Source organism: Zeus faber (genome assembly GCF_960531495.2).
Source record: "Zeus faber genome assembly, chromosome: 22".
Taxonomy (NCBI): Eukaryota; Metazoa; Chordata; class Actinopteri; order Zeiformes; family Zeidae; genus Zeus; species Zeus faber.
In genome coordinates, this window is record NC_137209.1 from 17,851,346 (window position 1) to 17,869,465 (window position 18,120).

The 18,120-nt window shown below is 47.5% G+C and overlaps 2 protein-coding genes across 3 annotated transcripts; one reads left to right on the plus strand and one right to left on the minus strand.

Moving 5' to 3' along the window:
- Window positions 1-1,629: 1,629 nt before the first annotated feature.
- On the minus strand, window positions 1,630-9,669 carry LOC307247503 (RPA-related protein RADX). Of its 2 annotated transcripts, none has more exons than XM_080023661.1 (19): window positions 9,566-9,669; window positions 8,088-8,202; window positions 7,580-7,805; window positions 6,906-7,036; window positions 6,688-6,831; window positions 6,412-6,578; window positions 6,127-6,283; window positions 5,839-5,947; window positions 5,497-5,588; window positions 5,244-5,369; window positions 4,849-4,941; window positions 4,522-4,695; window positions 4,303-4,427; window positions 3,968-4,146; window positions 3,493-3,540; window positions 3,254-3,294; window positions 2,871-3,161; window positions 2,595-2,723; window positions 1,630-2,001 (listed from the first exon to the last, which is right to left on the minus strand). In XM_080023661.1, the coding sequence occupies exons 1-19, from the start codon at window positions 9,644-9,646 to the stop codon at window positions 1,877-1,879; spliced, it is 2,553 nt and encodes an 850-aa protein (XP_079879787.1). In that variant the 5' UTR covers window positions 9,647-9,669; the 3' UTR covers window positions 1,630-1,876. The 2 variants fall into 2 exon arrangements, with proteins under 2 accessions (XP_079879787.1, XP_079879786.1); XM_080023660.1 differs by having other exon boundaries at window positions 7,580-7,826.
- A 1,282-nt stretch (window positions 9,670-10,951) lies between these two features.
- Window positions 10,952-18,055, plus strand: mogat3a (monoacylglycerol O-acyltransferase 3a). Its single transcript, XM_080022861.1, has 9 exons — window positions 10,952-11,186; window positions 12,002-12,180; window positions 14,086-14,146; window positions 15,220-15,363; window positions 15,822-15,952; window positions 16,301-16,344; window positions 16,773-16,863; window positions 17,508-17,616; window positions 17,755-18,055. The coding sequence occupies exons 1-9, from the start codon at window positions 11,093-11,095 to the stop codon at window positions 17,907-17,909; spliced, it is 1,008 nt and encodes a 335-aa protein (XP_079878987.1). The 5' UTR covers window positions 10,952-11,092; the 3' UTR covers window positions 17,910-18,055.
- Window positions 18,056-18,120: the final 65 nt, after the last annotated feature.

Below are 18,120 nucleotides of genomic sequence, written 5' to 3' on the forward strand. Positions count from 1 at the left end.
TTTGCACTTTGGGAATGAAGCAGTGGGGTGCAAGTGCACCGGCTCTTATATCGACCCCTCCGTGACACGTCTGCACCTCTCCAGCCTCTCCTCGACCCCCGGCGGCGCAAAGCCGAATCGGACCAAATCGAAAACCAACCCGAAAGTATACATTTCGGACGATGCAAACAGACTACCAGGGGAGGCAAAATTGAGATCTCGGGGCGCCGGAAGGGTGAACCGTCCGTCCTTCTCTGAGGAACATCTGGTGCTCTCCTCGGGACAAACAGTCTTCAATCTCAAGAATTACGCACCTTTATTTTCTTCTTATTCTGATCGTCTCTCTTTCCTTCCCTCACCCACACCCCCACCCCCACCCCCACCCGTCTCTCTCTCTCTCTCTCCAGACCTATGTTAGATCCAAAGCCAGACACCTGTTCTTTTGGATTGGTTTAACGGACGAGCGAACGGGGAAGTGGGAGTGGGTCAACCAGAGTCCCTACGTCATGGACCGCCGGTATGCCTGTCTGTCTGTCCACCCGTCCGTCTGCCCGTCGGTTGTGTACACGGATGCGTTGGGTTGGGGGTTTACCGGAAAACGGAATGTTTGCGTTTCAGCCAGTGGAAGCCCAACCAGCCGGATAACTGGGCGGGTGACAGCGGCATCGGCGTCACGGAGGACTGTGCCCACCTCCACGCCAACGGTCAGCTGAACGACCTGCACTGCACCGAGGCCCTGCGCTTCATCTGCCAGAAGCACACGCTGCGCTCCTAGCTCCGCCCTTCCCGCGGCCTTTCCTCACGGGCAAGGCTCACTGCTCGTCTCCCTCCGTGCCCGTGCGGCAAAGTTTCCTGTTTTTCGTCCGGCGGTCGTGCGCGGGGGGGGGCCATCGTCCCAGACATCCAAGACATAGGAATCGAACCAGGCCGTGCCCTACGCCTCCTCCTCCCGCCGCCAGGGAACTTTTCATCCTACAATATCTATCCCCTCGAGGGGCGTTTTTTTTACGTGCTTTAATCGTTATTACGGGTGAGTCCTTTTTTTGTTCCCACGGTCATTCATGAATACCGAGCACTCAAATGATGGGCTCCCAGGTTTCCCTCTGTTGTAGCCTCATTTTTCTAAATGCATGCTGGGATATTTGGGAACTTGGACCATGAAGGGTCACAGCAAACAAGTGCAAATATTGATAAATGGCCGTGGGCCTGGTTATTCTACTTCATGATTTCTTATCCTACGGTGAAAACAAAACACCGGAACGTCTCAATGGATCCCTGGGGTGTTAGGACGGAGAGACCAGATTCAAATAAAATAAAATATATTCAGGGATGATCTTAAAATCTTAACTTGTGTGTGTACGCCGACACTTTTCACCACTATCAATAAACATGATAAAAAGATGAATTTATTGCACGCTCGTCATTCCGTCTGCCGCACTATTTCACCATGTAAAGCTTCATGTTTAGAACAGACCAGGACCTCCAGATGAAGGTGAAGATGATGACCTCTCATTGACCAAACCGCAGGTATAACATGTCAAAATAAATATAAAAATATCATGAACAATAAGCATAATTGTGAGGGCAGTAGGCACACATATGGATACAGCTACAGACCAGGACAGAATAAATACGTTTTTTGTGGTTTTTAATAACACACATGTACAACACAACTAAAGTACAGAAGACTTTAAATAAGCTTATAATGACACTCCTTCTTTGAAACATGACGTTGTTCCCATGAAAAAGAAAATGCTTTTAAAACGATAAAAAAAAACAAAAAAAAACTCAAATACATCTCACTTATGGAAACCAAACATTTTCTTTCCTTTCTTGAAAGCCGCTTGAAAGCTTGACACTTGCTTTAAGCTTCCGCTTAAAACGCCGGCGGCGGGGGTCAGTCTCTGAGCGGAAAGGCGCGGCTCAGCACCAGCTCTGTTCTGGCTCTGCCCAGACGGCACGCCTCCAGCAGGCACACCAGCCTCCGATTGGCCAGCTGGCCCGCCATGCCGATGAGGTCGGCTGCAAGAGAGAGAAGACCGGCGGGTTGAGCTTCCTCGCCAGCGCCCACCGCCTCCCCCGCCCTATCCCGCACGCCCGCCGAAGGTGCATGGAAGGTGTGTGGTTCTGAACTGAATAAGAACGACGCAGCGAAGCATGTGGGCGGCGTGATGCGTTGGGGTGTGAATCCATGTCAGTGGATCAGCGCTCATTATTCGGAAATGAACTCACCACTGATTGCGCGCTGTTGACCAATCAGAATCAAGTACTCCACAGAGCCGTGTAATTAACATGTATATGGACCGCGAGGAGCTCCCGGTATTGTGGTTGTCTTGATTACATTGTCGATTTTTCTGTCGCCCAACAAACATTGTCATGTCAATTTACACATCACGGCTTTTGGCAGAAAATAACACAGCACTCCTACATCAGCTAAATGTTAAAGGCTTAAATCTGCTATTTGGCAAAATGGGCGACATCAGGACGTGCCATCAAAAAAATATTATACGGATAAAAAAACTTGCGTTTAAAAAACGGGAAGCAAAATCTCCATTGCGCCTCATTTTAAACATTAAATGACTAACGGTGGGGGGAGCGTGTTGATATTCGCTGACCTGGTGAAGGTGGAGGCGTCTGGGAGGAGAAGGCCCCGTGGGACAGGATGGGGAGCCAGGTGTTGGAGTGGAAAAGGAGAGGAGGAGAGGGGAGGAAGAGCGCATCCACGGATACACTGTCCGTCAACGCTAGAGGGAGAGAGGAGGGTTACTTTTTAAAGGTTTCTAATCTATCTGAATAATGTCACTCCAAAGGTCCCTTCATGTGACACCATTGGAAAGTGAACTGCATGCACAGTGTGTACTGAATGAGTACTGTCTGTGTACTGTGCCTACCTCTTAGCGTCAGTACAAAGTAACTCTCTACGGTGGAGTTAGACTCCGCCTCTGTTTCACGGGAGCCCAGCCCACTTTCCCCCGACTGCATCGCCATGGCAGCCGCCACCTTGTCACGGCTGTCGGGGCTGTAGCGCAACGGCAGCGTCTCCGTAGCGATGGCGGGGAAGCAGGGGGGTAGGGCTGCCGAGACGAAGGAACCGGAGTCTTCGTCGTCCTTGTCATCATCATCATCTTCGTGCTCTTCGTTCGTTTTGTGTAAAAATTCCATCGAGGCTTCCCAGAGTGCATCTGGACACACACACACACACACACACACGAACCCTGAACCCCAAATCCGTGAGCCCTTGAACCCATGAACCTTTGTACACACAAATCCCTACCTGTCTCTCTGTCTTGGGGTTCTTCTGAGGTAATCAGTGGTCTAGAGACAGACATACAGACAGACAGACACATTTCCTGATACAATGGCTTTAACTCTTCATACTGTTCAATGAGATGTCATGTCAGGCCTGTGTGTGTGTGTGTGTGTGTGTGTGTGTGTGTGTGTGTGTGTGTGTGTGTGTGTGTGTGTGTGTGTGTGTGTGTGTGTGTGTGTGTGTGTGTGTGTGTGTGTTGTAACCTCTTCAGCCTCCTTTCCATGTGTACGGGATGTTTACGTTTTGAAGACCTGAGACACACACACACACACACACACACACACACACACACACACACACACACACACACACACACACGGTGTAGAAGACTGAATTAAGCATCACTGCAAGTCAAACTCCAACACACATCCGGACTCACGTATGTCATACTAAGAATTATATTCCAAGCTCAATAAACATCCGAAAAGTCCAACAATGGTTTCCACTGATAGGCCTTAATGAAACACAAATTATTTAGTCAAAACATGACAGCACAATTTTTTCAATATTATTCATATAACATCCACCTCTGGGCACCCCTAGCAGTACTTTAAGGTATTTTATATTATTATTTTATTTTTATTCATATTCAATTTTCTATTTCCAGCTGCAGTGAGTGTTGAAAGGGAGCTGTTCTCGGACAAAGGCAAAGCAGTGAGTTTAAACAACTCCACCGACCGTGGGCTCCCTCCACGGGTGCGCTGCCTCGGATAGCTGACGGAGGAGGCGACGGAGCAAGACGAGGGGGAGGACAGAGAGGGAGAGGGAGCAGGGTGGAGGGGAGAGGAGGCGAGGAGAGGATAGGAGCAGGGAGAGGGAGAGAAGGCTCTGTTTGTCCACACCAGACACTGGTCCTCCTGAGAGGGAGAGAGGGACCGACAGACAGACAGACAGACAGACAGACAGACAGACAGACAGACAGACAGACAGACAGGTAGAGGTTGACGATCTCATGATTAGTATGGCATATTTTGAATGGACAGAATATATCGAATACCTTTGATGCTGCTTACTTTGCCTCGGCGGGCGTACATCACCGTGGTAATGGTTGCCTGGATGCACAGCCTGCGTCTCTCACGGTAACGCAGCATCTCCACCTCCTTCTGTAGCTCCACCCCCCTCAGAAAAAAAAGCTGCCCTGGTAGGACAAAAATTCCAGGCGGACATCTGTCCGTCAGTCAGTTAGCCAGAGACAGACAGGCAGAAAGACAGACAGGCGGAGAACGACAGACCTCCCCTGTCCTTCATGTAGCTTCTCAAGGAGACCGGCGGGGGCGGGTAGGTGAAGAATCCACCAATCATGGCCCTGCTCAGAACCTCCGGCTCCTTCTGGCTCTGCAGCCATCGGATGAAGAGACGAACGGGGCGGAGCTTACGGTACGGCATCTTCGAGTGGTCGCCTTGACCTGCCCATCAACCAATCACAGCACGGAACCATCACCATTTTAACCAATCAGTGTGGAGGACAGGGAGGGTCATTATAGTCCAATTATTAAATTATATTTATTATTATATAGCACAATAGTGTGTGTGTATGTGTGTGTGCGTGTGTGCGTTACCTGTGCAGTAGACCTGTGTGTAGGTTGTGTTTGTCAGGTAGTAATATCTGTCTGTTCTGACCACCGTTAACCTGGTGCACACCAACACACACACTGCAGAGAAGAAGTAGAAAGGGAGGTTTCTGTTTATTACTCCTAAAAGCCCAGAAAAGCCGTTTGGGACGCTGACTATTTGGCCTTTTTATAATTATCACATCTTTGCTTTGAAAACTTAAAAGTACTTATTGTCAGCTGCCATTTGGCAACCAACCTCACAAAACACCATTGTACGTGTGATATAATATCTAAATAATTTTGTCCAATCCACTTGCATAGTTGTGGTTATAAAATAGGCACTGAACTACAATTATAGTTTGTTTAGTCTTACATGCGCATTTATCAAGTATTTTTCTTACGCGGAAACAGTTTGTCGTGCGTCTCTGGCTGGGATGTGGTGTAAAGCTGCACCATGATCGGCTGATCGCTGGTCCCATCCTCCAATGACAGCCAGCGATACTGCAACAGCTCCGCCCCTCGGCCGTCTGCCAATCGACACACAGCGGGACATTCAAGGCGTGTGTGTGTGTGTGTGTGTGTGTGTGTGTGTGTGTGTGTGTGTGTGTGTGTGTGTGTGTGGTTCAATGACCATGCCAACGCGGTGACCCTCACCCCTGCTTCTGACTCGCTCGGGCCGCCCTGAGAACGTCACCAGGCCAATGACATCACACACGCTGCCGTGGGGAGATGCCAACAGCTGCTTCCTGCCGGACAGGAATTTCAGCGTAGTTTGCACGATACCAACATCGATTGAGACAATGTGATCTGATCTGAAATCATCTGATACAGTGTCATTCAGCCTAATCTCATTTGATCTAATCTGATCTAATCTAGATACAACACAGTCTGTGTTACTGTATTGTTGTTCTCTGTGCCAGAGCTATTGAGCATTAAAGCTGGTATCAGTAAGATTTGGTGTGTGTGTGCGTGCGTGCGTGTGCGTGTGTGTTGTACCCGCTGTGGAAGCAGTACTGGGGTTTGGGGGGAAGGTACTCCGGAGAAAGAGAGGATTCTGGGAGGAGGGAGATCTGAGCTGCAGGGTTCCGGCTGTTCACGCTGATCTCTGGAGAGACGGGTCGGCAGAGCGAGAGACAGAAACAAACCAAAAAAAAAAGAAACACAGACAAGCAGAGGGATCGGTGAAAACACGTCCGATGGATTGTGTGTGTGTGTGTGTGTGTGTGTGTGTGTGTGTGTGTGTGTGTGTGTACAGCGTGTAGAGTGTGCGTGGACCGCGTGTACCTATGTCGCTGTCTCTGGCCTGGTAGCTGGCTTTGACTCGGTACCGACTCAGTTTGAGGAGATGTCCGGGCCTCAGCGACAGATACCACTCCACACACACACTGTTCCACAGCACAACACACACGGCAGAGGAGACGTCGCACACCTCCAAAAGCACCTGGGGGAGGAGGGCGGGGCATATTAAACATATAATGAGACGCTCCTCTCTAGGAAGTATCCTCTTCCTGTGTGTGTGTGTGTGTGTGTGTGTGTGTGTGTTTGTGTGTGTGTGTGTGTGTCGCTGACCTTGTAGGGGCATTCGCAGTTGCTGTCCACTTTCCCATAGTACATCAGGTGGGACTTGTTGACGATGCGTACGATCAGGTGACGCCTCACGACGCCCGCCGCGATGTCGCGGCGCCCGGAGAGGAAGGCGTCTCTGAGCTCGCGCACCGTCACGCCGGGGCACTCCGCTGGAGGAAAACAAACGCACAGCATTTCCTGTCGCACGTCAGACCAAACGGGTCGAACCCAGAGCGGCCGTGCGTCGGCGGGGGGAAACTCTAGAATCCAACACTCTACCCCTCTCCTCTTCCTCCTCCTCCTCTTCCTCTTCCTCCTCGGGTCGCCGAGGGGCGGAGCTCCTCCACTGCTCGCCGATGTAATCTCTGTTGTTCCATAGAGGAAGAAAGCAGCTCCTATTGGCGAGCAAGGGGGCCAGAGCGCCTAGACGGATCGATCAATCAATCAATCAATCAATCAATCAATCAGTCGTTCATTGGTCAAGACCGTTATCTGACCTGTGCTCGTTGTATCCAGCGTCGGTGTGTCCTCCGTGCTGTGTGATGGTGAGAACCAAGGCAGGCTGTGTGTCTGCCTGTCCTGTCTGTCTGCATCCTCACAAACCTCCACATTCACCAACCTCAGCGCTCTGCGCCACACACACACACGCACACACGCACACACACGCACAACCATAAAACATCCAAATAAGTTCCACATCATAAGCATACCATGTTCAAAGCCAAGCAGAAATATAAATATGTTAAAATTACGTCATAAGTTATGAAAAATATATCAATAATAATGTAATATATGGAATATAGTATAGAATATAGTGTAATATATAGTATATGGTATATATTACTATAAAAGTATAATAATACTATAAAAAATGTATCATATATATCATATATATTTGGATGAAATTAATTATGAAATATTATTTCATAATTTATTTCATTTAAAAAACGTGATCTGAGTATAACTGAAATGTAATGTTATTTCCCCAATTTCACAGGAGCTGGGCTAGTTGGTCCCTGAGTTACCACCGTTAGCATGCAGCTAACTGTCGCTATCTCTACTGGACACACAAGGATGAAACTGGCTGGAATCTGGGTGAGATAGAAGTGAATTTCCCCCAAAAAACTGGAGTATCCCTTTAAAAGATGCGACAGAGTTTAAAATCATCCACCTCTTGCTCTTTCTTGCTGAGCCCAGAGACTCCACCTCCTCACTGCCGACTCCCCCGGCGGGCTCATCCCATCGGTCGGACGACAGGGTGGGGCTGAAGGAGGCGTGGCTCAGCGCCGCCCCCGCGCGCAGGTCGTTTTTTTCCACCAAACCGTTGAGACCCGGATCCAGAGTGACGCGCAGTCGGCAGTCGCCGTCGGTAACCGTGATGTCGTACAGGTCTTCGCCTGGCGATGCAAATGGGGTCTCTAGAATTGGCCGAGAACTAATTTGTCTGAAAATTGAGCGACGTCTCAGAAAGGCATTTTTTCTAATTCTGGATTAATTTAGGTCGTATTAGCTCGGTTTCATTTAGATTTTACCTTGTCTGCTGCACCGCCCCCAAGAGTTTTACGCAAATTGTGATTTAAAATTGTGATCAATATCGATATTGCTTAATATGAACATCTTGATATTATAACATTTAATTTATAACGTATATATATATTACTGTAAGCAGCAGGTCTCACCGGACAGGACGGCTTGTGGGAAGAAGATGGCGGCCCTCGGGTCGCGGCCGTAGCGATGGACGCTCACCACGAACAGAGTCTCGCGGCAGGTGACAGGACTGCACATGGTGTCCGTCTGGGAGGAAGACACGCACACACGCACACACACACCCACACACACACACGCGCATCTTCATCGTCATCTTCACTTTCCCGCTCTATTGCATTCTACTGTCACAGTGATCAGCAGGAATTTTACATGATCTCAAGAAATCTACTGAAATCACATTATTTATGTTGCATAATACGGTGCAGTACAGTGGTAATTCTTCCTGCATCCAATCAAAAACGTCAGATAAAAGAACATAACATTGCTCAGAAATGAAATATTAGTAGTAATGAAAATGTATAATTAGGATTAAAAGTACATAATCGAGTATAGGGTATGTTTGGTAAATAATATTTATAACCCAGTTCCAAAATAATTAAATAAGATTAAGATTAAGAGTGGCAGGGACAAATAACATAACATAATGTAATATAATATAGTATAATACAGTATAATATAATAAAATACAATAGAATAGAATGCAACATAATATAATATAATAATAATAGAATAGAATAGAATAGAATAGAATGTAACATAATATAATAGTCTAATATAATATAATATAATATAATATAATATAATATAATATAGTAGAATACAATAAAATAGAACAGAATAGAATGTAACATAATACAATATAATAAGAATATAATAGAATAGAATAGAATAGAATGTAACATAATATAATAGTGTAATATAATATAATATAATATAGTATAATATAATATAATATAATTTAATATAGTATAATATAATATAGCATAATATAATAAAATACAATACAATAGAATGTAACATAATATAATCTAATATAATTTGGAGGGATGACACAGGAGGGACAAGGAAAGACAGAATGATGGAAGGATGTTAGAGGTATGACAGAATGATGGAGGGATAATAGATTGTGGTTTGGGGATGGTGTGGTTTGAGCAGCCACACCTGTCTTGGTAATTGGCGGACCCAGGATCAGTGTGGCTGCATACCTGTTGCTCGTGTGTTGGTCTAACGAGCAGCAGGTAAAACCCTCATCCCCACACTCACTCGGGAGAGGAGCCCTGTCGTGACACGTGTGTCTATCTGCTCCTGGCTAATTCCACCTGGCCAACTCTCTACAATGAACTGGTGTCTACAGTGTCTCTGTCTCCGGAGGTCTCTGAACACGCCACTTGGGTGGAGTGTGGGGGGAGAAACTGCCACAGAGACGTATGACGGGACGATAGAGCGATGGTCGAGGAGCGACTGGATGATGCGAAGTCAGTTGAGGGGGAAAAAAGGATTGTGGTGAGGGGTGAAAGAGAACGCGGCAACAGACAGACAGACAGATGACAGAGAGATGATAAACAGATAGATAGATAGATAGAGGGGTGGTGATCAGGATGGGTGTGACCTGGTGTGAGGGTCCGGGTGGAGCCGAATCGGGCCGGATTCGGGCCAGCGTCCTCTGCAGGACGCATCCCAGCGGCGCCATGTCGGTCCGACGGCAACAATAACAGTGCGGTGCATTCTGGGAAAATACACTGGTGGCGCCACGCCGCCCTCTAGCGGATACTTGCAGAATTGTGTGTGTGTGTGTGTGTGTGTGTGTGTGTGTGTGTGTGTGTGAGTGTGTGTGTGTGCGCGTGCGTGTGCGTGCGTGTGTGTGTGTGCGTACGTGAGTAAGTGCGTGTGTGTGAGATAGAGTGTGCCAAGTGTGCTACGATGGCAACGCCGTGGCTGCTGACATTTGGGAAACAGCGACTGGAGGACAGATGGACGCAACGTGCTCAGATCATCGAGTTCGCAACAAATACAATCGTTGACAAACACAATCAGGGGCCAAAGGCTCCTGGAGCACGACGAGTCCTCCATGTCCGCCATAGGAAGAACAATGGGTGGGGTGGCGGGACAGGAGTCGTGCCAAAAAAGCGACCATCCGCCAAAAAGGGATTGCCGTCCGCTGGGTGGGTTATAATCCGTCAAATATAGCCCCCGTGAATAAAACCAAGTCATTTTGAGTCATAAACAACCTTTCGGTCACAAGGTGGGAGCTGCAATCACTTTTTGACAAGTGGAAAAACTGAATTTTATGGTTTGTCAAGTGCAAAGCTGCATTTTGTGAGTTGTTTTGGCCTTTTAAATGCATTTGAACTGGTAAAAGGGACTGGGTGGGCTACAATCTGTCCAATATAACCATCAAGAGTGAAATCAAGTCATTTTGACTCATTAACAACCTTTCAGTCATAAGGTAGGAGCTGCAATGACTTTTTGGCAAGTGGAAAACGACACGTGACTGGTGTTGGCCCTTTAAAGACATTTTAACAAGTAAAAATAACGGAATAGGCTACAATCTTTAAAATATAACCCCTCATGGATGAAACCAAGTCATTTCGAGGCATAAATAACGTTTCGGTGACAAGGTTGATGCTGCGATCACTTTTCGGCAATCGGTTTCTGGCGGACGATCACTTTTTGGCACGACACCGGGACCACCATCACGGGTAGCCGTGGGCTGTGCTGTTGAATCCCGGTCGCGTTGTCGTGAGAAGATGCGCTCATTCGCGGTCTGAGATACGGATGAAATATGAAGGTTGTTGCGAATGGCGTTGCTGCGGAATTTGGATCGATCAGAGGCCACGAGAAGACCCCCCGCCCCCGCGGCGCCCTGCGGGTCGGAAAGCGCGCCCCTCGGACCCCGCTGCGATTGGAGGACCGCGGTCGGAGGAGGGTCTACTGCGCAGGCGCACTGACCGTTGCACGTCTTTTTGGGGGGCGTACTTGTTTGGAAGTTGTCCGGGGGAGAAGAGAGACTTTCGGAGAGAGAAGGAGGCGGAAGGGAGGGAAGGCTGGCGGAGGCGGTAGGAGCGCGTCCGAAAAGTTCCCGAGGGGGAGAGCCGCTTGGAAGACTGGACCCGGGGGTGGGTGCGCGCGTCTCGGCATGAAGATCAGGTTCGCGCCGCTGAACATTCCTCTGCGGAGGAGAGTCCAGACAGCCGCCGTGTTCCAGTGGCTCTTCTCCTTCCTCGCCATGGGTCAGTCCGTCCACCTGTCTATCTATCTATCTATCTATCTATCTATCTATCTATCTATCTATCTATCTATCTATCTATCTATCTATCTATCTATCTATCTATCTATCTATCTATCTGTCTATCTATCTATCTATCTATCTGTCTGTCTGTCGGTGATTTAAGGTGTATTGCTTATTGCCAATTAATTTTCACATGCTATTCTCATTGCCTCATTATTATAGCCAATTGTTTTGATGTGAGCTGCTCGAAACTCTGCTCGAAACCTGTCTGACTGTCTGTCTGTCTGTCTGTCTGTCTGTCTGTCTGTCTGTCTGTCCGCCCGCCTACGAGCTGGTGTTTCCCAATTGTCAGTCTTTCTCTCTCTCTCTCTCTCTCTCTCTGTCTCTATCTCTCTCTCTAATCCAAGAGTGTTTGCTTGCTCTGATCAATATTGAATGGTAACTTATTATCAATCTTTTCTAATCATTCGTCCCCCCCGCCCCCGGCCATGTGTAAGTGCCTTGCTCAAGGGCAAAGGGCACATCTGCCTCTGTCTTTCTCTTTGTCTGTCGAGCATCATGTGCCTGGGATGAGTCTGCCTGTGTGAGTGCCTGTGTGAGTGCCTGTGTGAGTGCTTGAGTGTGTGTGTGTGGGTGTGTGTGTGTGTGTGTGTGTGTGTGTGTGTGTGTGTGTGTGCGTGTGTGTGCGTGCGTGCGCTGGCGTGCGTGTCTGTGTGCCTGTCCGTCTCACTGTGTGTCACCCTTTTGGTTGACCTGCACATTGAGCTTGAAAAACTAATTGTGAAATTTAAATGACCCCCTCCCCACACCCCCCAGCTCACTGCTGTCTCGCAGGCTTCATCCTCCTGGCCGTCTCTGATTGGTGGATGCTGGCGGCGCTGTACGCTGGTTGGCTGTTTTTGGACTGGGACACGCCCTCCAGCGGAGGTCGCAGGTCACAGTGGATTCGCAGCTGGAGAGTGTGGGACCATTTCAGAGACTATTTCCCAATTACAGTAAGACTCCTGGGAATCCAGGAAACTTCACTGGGTCGTTTACTAATAAAAGATTGATTCATGATTCGACTTCTCGTGTGCTCAAACAAATCCATGATGATTTGTTCGTATTTAGATTCTTATATATTTACCAATCGCTGCATAAAACAATATAATGGTTTGTGGTTATGGTCTCTTGTGCATCGTCTTGTGATGCAGGTTCTCCTCGTTTTCATTCATAAGGACGAGTGATGCAATATCGCAGGGGTGGCCAACCAGTCAGAGACTAAGAGCCACTTTTTTACTGTGTTACTGCAAAGAGCCACATCATACACATGGGCACACATGAACATCACCCCATCCCTTCCTCACACACACACACACACACAGACCTCTGCTCAGCCAGATTTATTGTAAATGTCACACACCAACATGATAATGACAGAAATTGACTCCTAGCCCCCGCGACCCGACTAAGGATAATCGGTTGAAGATGGATGGAAGGATGGATGGAGTACTAAGACCACAGGCCAGTTATTTTCAACAATTAACATTGTGTGCACTGTCTCACACACACAAACTCTCAGTTCAAAAAGTACTGTTGTTTATTTATTCATAGAGGGGGGAATTGGACTTCGAGTTTAATGATAAGGATGTATTTTTTTCATGTTCATTCTTAAACCCTAACCTTTAAGAATCAGTTTTGGCTCTTGCCTACCATACACGATCCGATGCTTTGGCCATCAACATATACCTGGGACTAGGTGTTCTGGAGCCCTGGCCACATTTTTGAAAATGTGTGGTTACGAGGATCGAACCCGCTATCGGATCTCGAGTTCAAAGCCGCTACCATTGAGCCAGGACTCCTAAATGAAAGTACTGCGTTTCAGCGGTATACCTCTCAGTTCAACCAAGTCCACAAACAAAAATATAATAATTAACAATAGCGTTTTTCTCTTACTATGCATGTTGCTTAGTGGGACTTCTAGCATTCCTTGTCTTGAACAATCCTCTTCAAATCTGGCTTGTATTCCGTTGTTGCCACTCGAAGCAATTCTTTCACATGGGTGTCAGTCAGAACAGATCGATGCTTTGGTTTCACATGTTTTTGGGTAGAAAACACAGACTCGCAGACGTATGTTGACCCAAACATTGACAGTATCTTACTAACGTAAGTCTATACGTTGACTTTGTATGGAGGCCCGCTGCCCCGGCGCTTTTGGTGTAAACGCGGCATTAGGACTAATAAAACAGGCGTTAATGGGACATGACTCCTGCTGCTGTCCGCTTTGAGTAAATGAGGAAGTGATCCGCGGTGGAAAACGAGTGATACATCATAGCGATTTTATAATCATAATAGGGAATGAATGGCTGCGCTTTTTTTTTTCTGAGTTTTTGACGCTTGTCATGTGAAAGCCCCTTAAGAGCCGCATGAAACCAGCCAAAGAGCCGCATGAGGCTCGCGAGCCGCAGGTTGGCCAGGCCTGCAATATCGTATCACTTGCTCAACCTTGTAATTATAGGTTCCTGTGCAGATTGTGATGATGGATTTTTAAGCGTGTGAAATCCTCTGATTATGACGCTAAATTCCTCTGGTTTGGCTTCTCCCGCCGCTGAACTATTAATATACAGTACGTGTATGAGCAAACACGTTGATATCGATCTGCAGCACTAACACAGTACATCCAAGTGTGTGTGTGTGTGTTTTACTATTCTTGTGTGGACTTGTCTCTTAATCTACTATTTGTGTGTTTGTGTGTGGGTGTGGGTGTGGGTGTGGGTGTATGTGTATGTGTATGTGTGTGTGTGTGTGTGTGTGTGTGTGTGTGTTTGTGTGTTTCAAAACTGATTTTGTGATTACTTTGTGATGTTGCAATCGTGTCTCTCTCTCTCTCTCTCTCTCTCTCTCTCTCTCTCTCTCTCCAGTTGGTGAAGACAGCAGACTTGGATCCCGGACACAATTACATCTTTGGCTTCCATCCTCATGGTACAAAATACTATAGTACAGTGTACTATGATGTAGCATATAGTATACAAATAGAACATGTAGTGCAATATATTATTGTATATCATAGGTTAATGTAGTACAAGTATGCAATGTAATAAAATAAATAGTAGGGTACAGAGTGATAGTATGATAGAGTAGAGGTGTAGTACAATACAGAGTAAAGAATTATATAATACAGTAAGCAGTAGTAAAGACATATATATTTATAGTTACTAGATGTTTATAAACAGTTTAGTTGCAGTGTCATGAGGTGAAGGTGTCCTCACTTCGGGGGTGAGGTGCCCTCCCCTCCCCCAGCGCAGGGGGAGTGTGCAGGGTATAACTCCGCCTGGGCTCCGCTCCACCCTCGGTGCCGTCTGCAGCCTCGGCGGAGGGGGGTTGATGACCTCACCTGACCCGCCGAGCAGAAGCGCCGAAATCAATCATTTCCCCTCGCCCCGGGGCCTGAGGAGCCCGAAGCCCGAGTTATCCCTCCGGCACCTCGCTGCTCTCCTCAGCGTTTTAAAGGAACGTACGTCGCATGAGGTCTGCACGTCAACAAATTAAACGATCCAATCACGTCATCATTTTTTTTTTTTTTGGTCAACATTGACCGAAACGGTGGATCCTCTCATCGGTTCCCTTTAGAGAAGATGTAGAGGGAGACAGACAGACTCTCTCCTGGGGGGACAGCGGATAATTCCTTTTTGAGCAAACCCGGTATCCCCCAGTTTCGGCCCGATTCGCCGCCATCGTGGATTTCCGCATCGATCCCCGTGGTTATGGTTATTGTGTAGACAAAAATAATAATCGATTGATTAAAAAATTAAAAATAAAATAAAAATAAAAAGTTTTGGAGCAACAGCGGTGACCTCATCAGGCTGGGCCGGTTCTTTCAAATATTCCGATTTCCACCCCTGTATTTACTACAGCAAAGTACAAGACGCCACTGATATAATACATAATATACTGTATATTAGGTGCAAACTTACTTTGACACCTGTTGATCTCTCACTCGCTCTCTCTCTCTCTCTCTCTCGCTCTCTCTCTCTACTCTGGTGTCCCTCGCCCAGGTGTGCTGGTCGCGGGGGCTTTTGGTAATTTTTGCACGGAAGTGACGGGATTTTCTCGCCTGTTCCCTGGCTTGAAATCCCATCTGCTGATGTTACCATTCTGGTTCAGAGTGCCGCTGTTCAGGGACTACATCATGGCTGGAGGTACGCCTGTCTGTCCGTCCCTCTCGTCTGCCGCTTCACAGCGTTTCTGTGTGTGTGTGTGTGTGTGTGTGTGTGTGTGTGTGTGTGTGTGTGTGTGTGTGTGTGTGTGTGTGTGTGTGCGTGTGCGTGCGTGCGTGCGTGTGTGCGAGCATGTGTGTGAATACAAGTGTCTTACGCAACAACTGTATGTTCTTACAACAGGTCGAACACACACCCGTTTCTGGCTGACTTGGCCTAGATGTTGAAATCAAATATTGAAATAATGAAATGGTGTAACGTGAATGTCACAAGCTGTGTGTTTTGGGAGACACCAATTTAAAAAAAAAAAAAAAAAGAAAGGGAGAAAACTTTGAGGAAATAACAGAACTTCCAGTGTTTCCCCTCAAGTCTCTCTCTCTCTCTCTCTCTCTCTCTCTCTCTCTCTCCCTCTCTCTCTCTCTCTCTCTCTCCTCCCCCAGGCTTGGTGTCCAGCACTAAGTCTAGCCTGTCTCACCTTCTGTCTCGCCCCGGGGGAGGTCATGTGGCTGTGGTGGCTATAGGTGGCGCTCCCGAATCGCTGGACGCCCGGCCCGGCGCCCTCACTCTGCAGGTCACACGTGCAGTCTATATGTACACTACATACACGCTGTATTTACCCCCGCAGCGGGATCAGCACCGAAACATGGTTATTGCCGAGAGATTTTCTCCGCGCCGGGAGGTTGGAACGACACCCAACCCCGGAAATAAAATTATTTTTAATTACAATTTATTTTTTTCGTTCGTTATTTATATTTAGTTTGACTTGTCAACTCGATTTCTTGAAAGAAGCTCAATGAAACGTTTTGGTTTTTTTTAATCACGATTGGATTACGGTGGGTGGTGCGACGTAACGCAGTGTCATTCGCTGTTGCGGAAGTGACTTTGTTTTTATTTATTTTTATTTTTTTATATTTTTCAGCTCCTCAACCGGAAGGGCTTCATCAAGCTGGCCCTCAAACACGGGTGGGTGGAGTCTATCCCGGGCGGGTGGGGCTTATCCAGGGAAGTAAACCAACCACTTTCTACATGAACTGGGACACACTCCCTCTCCGTGCGTAGTCCCTCTGTGTGGTTAAGACTCTGACGGAGGCCAGTGTGTGCCACTCAATAATCAATTGATCAATGGATAAATGAACTCCAGCACCATGCTGAGTGCAAATTTCACAACAAAAATACAATTCTCTTCATTCATGAGTGTAACTTTATATATATATATATATATATATATATATATATATATATATATATATATATATATATATATATATATATATATATATAAAAAGAGACCCCCACAATAATCAATGCTAACAGAGACAGAGCAAATGTTAAAGAGTGTGTTTTTGTGTGTGTGTGTGTGTGTGTGTGTGTGTGTGTGTGTGTGTGTCCAGGGCTCATCTAGTTCCAGTGTTTTCCTTTGGTGAAAACGAGCTGTTTGACCAGATGCCAAATCCCACCGGCTCCCCTCTACGCACCCTGCAGGTCAGATCATTACTATGATAATATTATTTTTATTCTGACTAATGATAATAATTATGCTGTTCACTCACTCGCTCTCACCCTTAAAGGTACAATCTGTAATTTCTGACAGCTTCGGCGACAGCGCGCACGGCGGTAAATAGTCGCGCGCCACCACACAGAAGAGCAATACAAACAACGTTTTTGTCGTCGAGCGTTCCGTCCTTGCGATCCGGCCCTGAATACGGTTATCATTTCACAATCCACGCCAGCCGCAACGCTCAAACGCAGGTGCGCCACCCCACGCGGCCCTATTCCGCTCACACACCGCTCAGGCGGACGTGGGTCGGAGCAGGCGTTGAGGTGACGACTGCGTGTAAAGAGGAAAGAAGACAAAATGAGGAATCTAAAAATGATGCATCACTTTGTGCATTCTCCGTCGCCGCTGAGAAAAAATAAATAGAGAGAGAGAGGGAGCTGCACCGGACGCTTGCGTTGCGTTTGCTTCCCAACAATGCCAGTCTGTCACGGGCCATTTTTTCGGGGACGGGCCACTGAACCCGACTGAGCAATATCAATAAACTGCTGCTGAATAACAGGTGGTTGGTGCAGGTTTGGGTTTGGTCTCGGAGCCCGATGTCGCTCACCCTTGTACTTCCTGTCCCCAGGAGCGGCTGCAAGGCATCATGGGAGTGGCGATCCCGCTGTTTCACGCTCGCGGCGTCTTCCAGTACAACTTTGGTCTGATGCCGTACAGAAAGCCGATAAACACTATTGGTAATGGACACACACACACACACACAAATCGATATCTGGGACAGCCAGTGAGACAGGGCACCGTCCACATTTGTCATTTCGAGAAAGTTGAAAGACAGATAATGATGACTGTCTCCCTCCCTCCCTCCCTCCCTCCAGTTGGGAGGCCCATCGTGGTGGCGGAGACGCCGTCCCCCAGCAGCGAAGACATTGAGCTTCTCCATGGAAACTACCTGCAGGCCCTCTCCCAGCTCTTCGAGGAGCACAAACACACATACGGCGTCGCCGAGGACAAACACCTCACGTTCATTTAACGCACACGCACGCACGCGCGCACACACACACACACACACACACTGCACAGGCGGCTGTGTGCTCACACGCCGCAGTCTGACTGGCGGACCCGTGTCCAGAGGTTTGTTGACGCCCTTTTGTCAAACCAAACATTTCAAACTGTAATAAAGTGTCAAACATGAGGTTTTGTGGTGCTTTATTGACGTCATCATGCCGTGCGCGCGTCGGGAG

Coding starts and splice junctions, on each gene's coding strand:
- LOC307247503 (XM_080023660.1), bottom strand. CDS start 9,646: ATGGCGCCGCTGGGATGCGTCCTGCAGAGGACGCTGGCCCGAATCCGG. Junction 3,541..3,967: donor ACCCGTGGAGGGAGCCCACG/GTCGGTGGAGTT, acceptor TGTGTGTCTCAG/GTCTTCAAAACGTAAACATC. Junction 3,162..3,253: donor ACCCCAAGACAGAGAGACAG/GTAGGGATTTGT, acceptor GTGTGTGTCCAG/ATGCACTCTGGGAAGCCTCG.
- mogat3a (XM_080022861.1), top strand. CDS start 11,093: ATGAAGATCAGGTTCGCGCCGCTGAACATTCCTCTGCGGAGGAGAGTC. Junction 11,187..12,001: donor CTTCTCCTTCCTCGCCATGG/GTCAGTCCGTCC, acceptor CACACCCCCCAG/CTCACTGCTGTCTCGCAGGC. Junction 14,147..15,219: donor CTTTGGCTTCCATCCTCATG/GTACAAAATACT, acceptor TCCCTCGCCCAG/GTGTGCTGGTCGCGGGGGCT.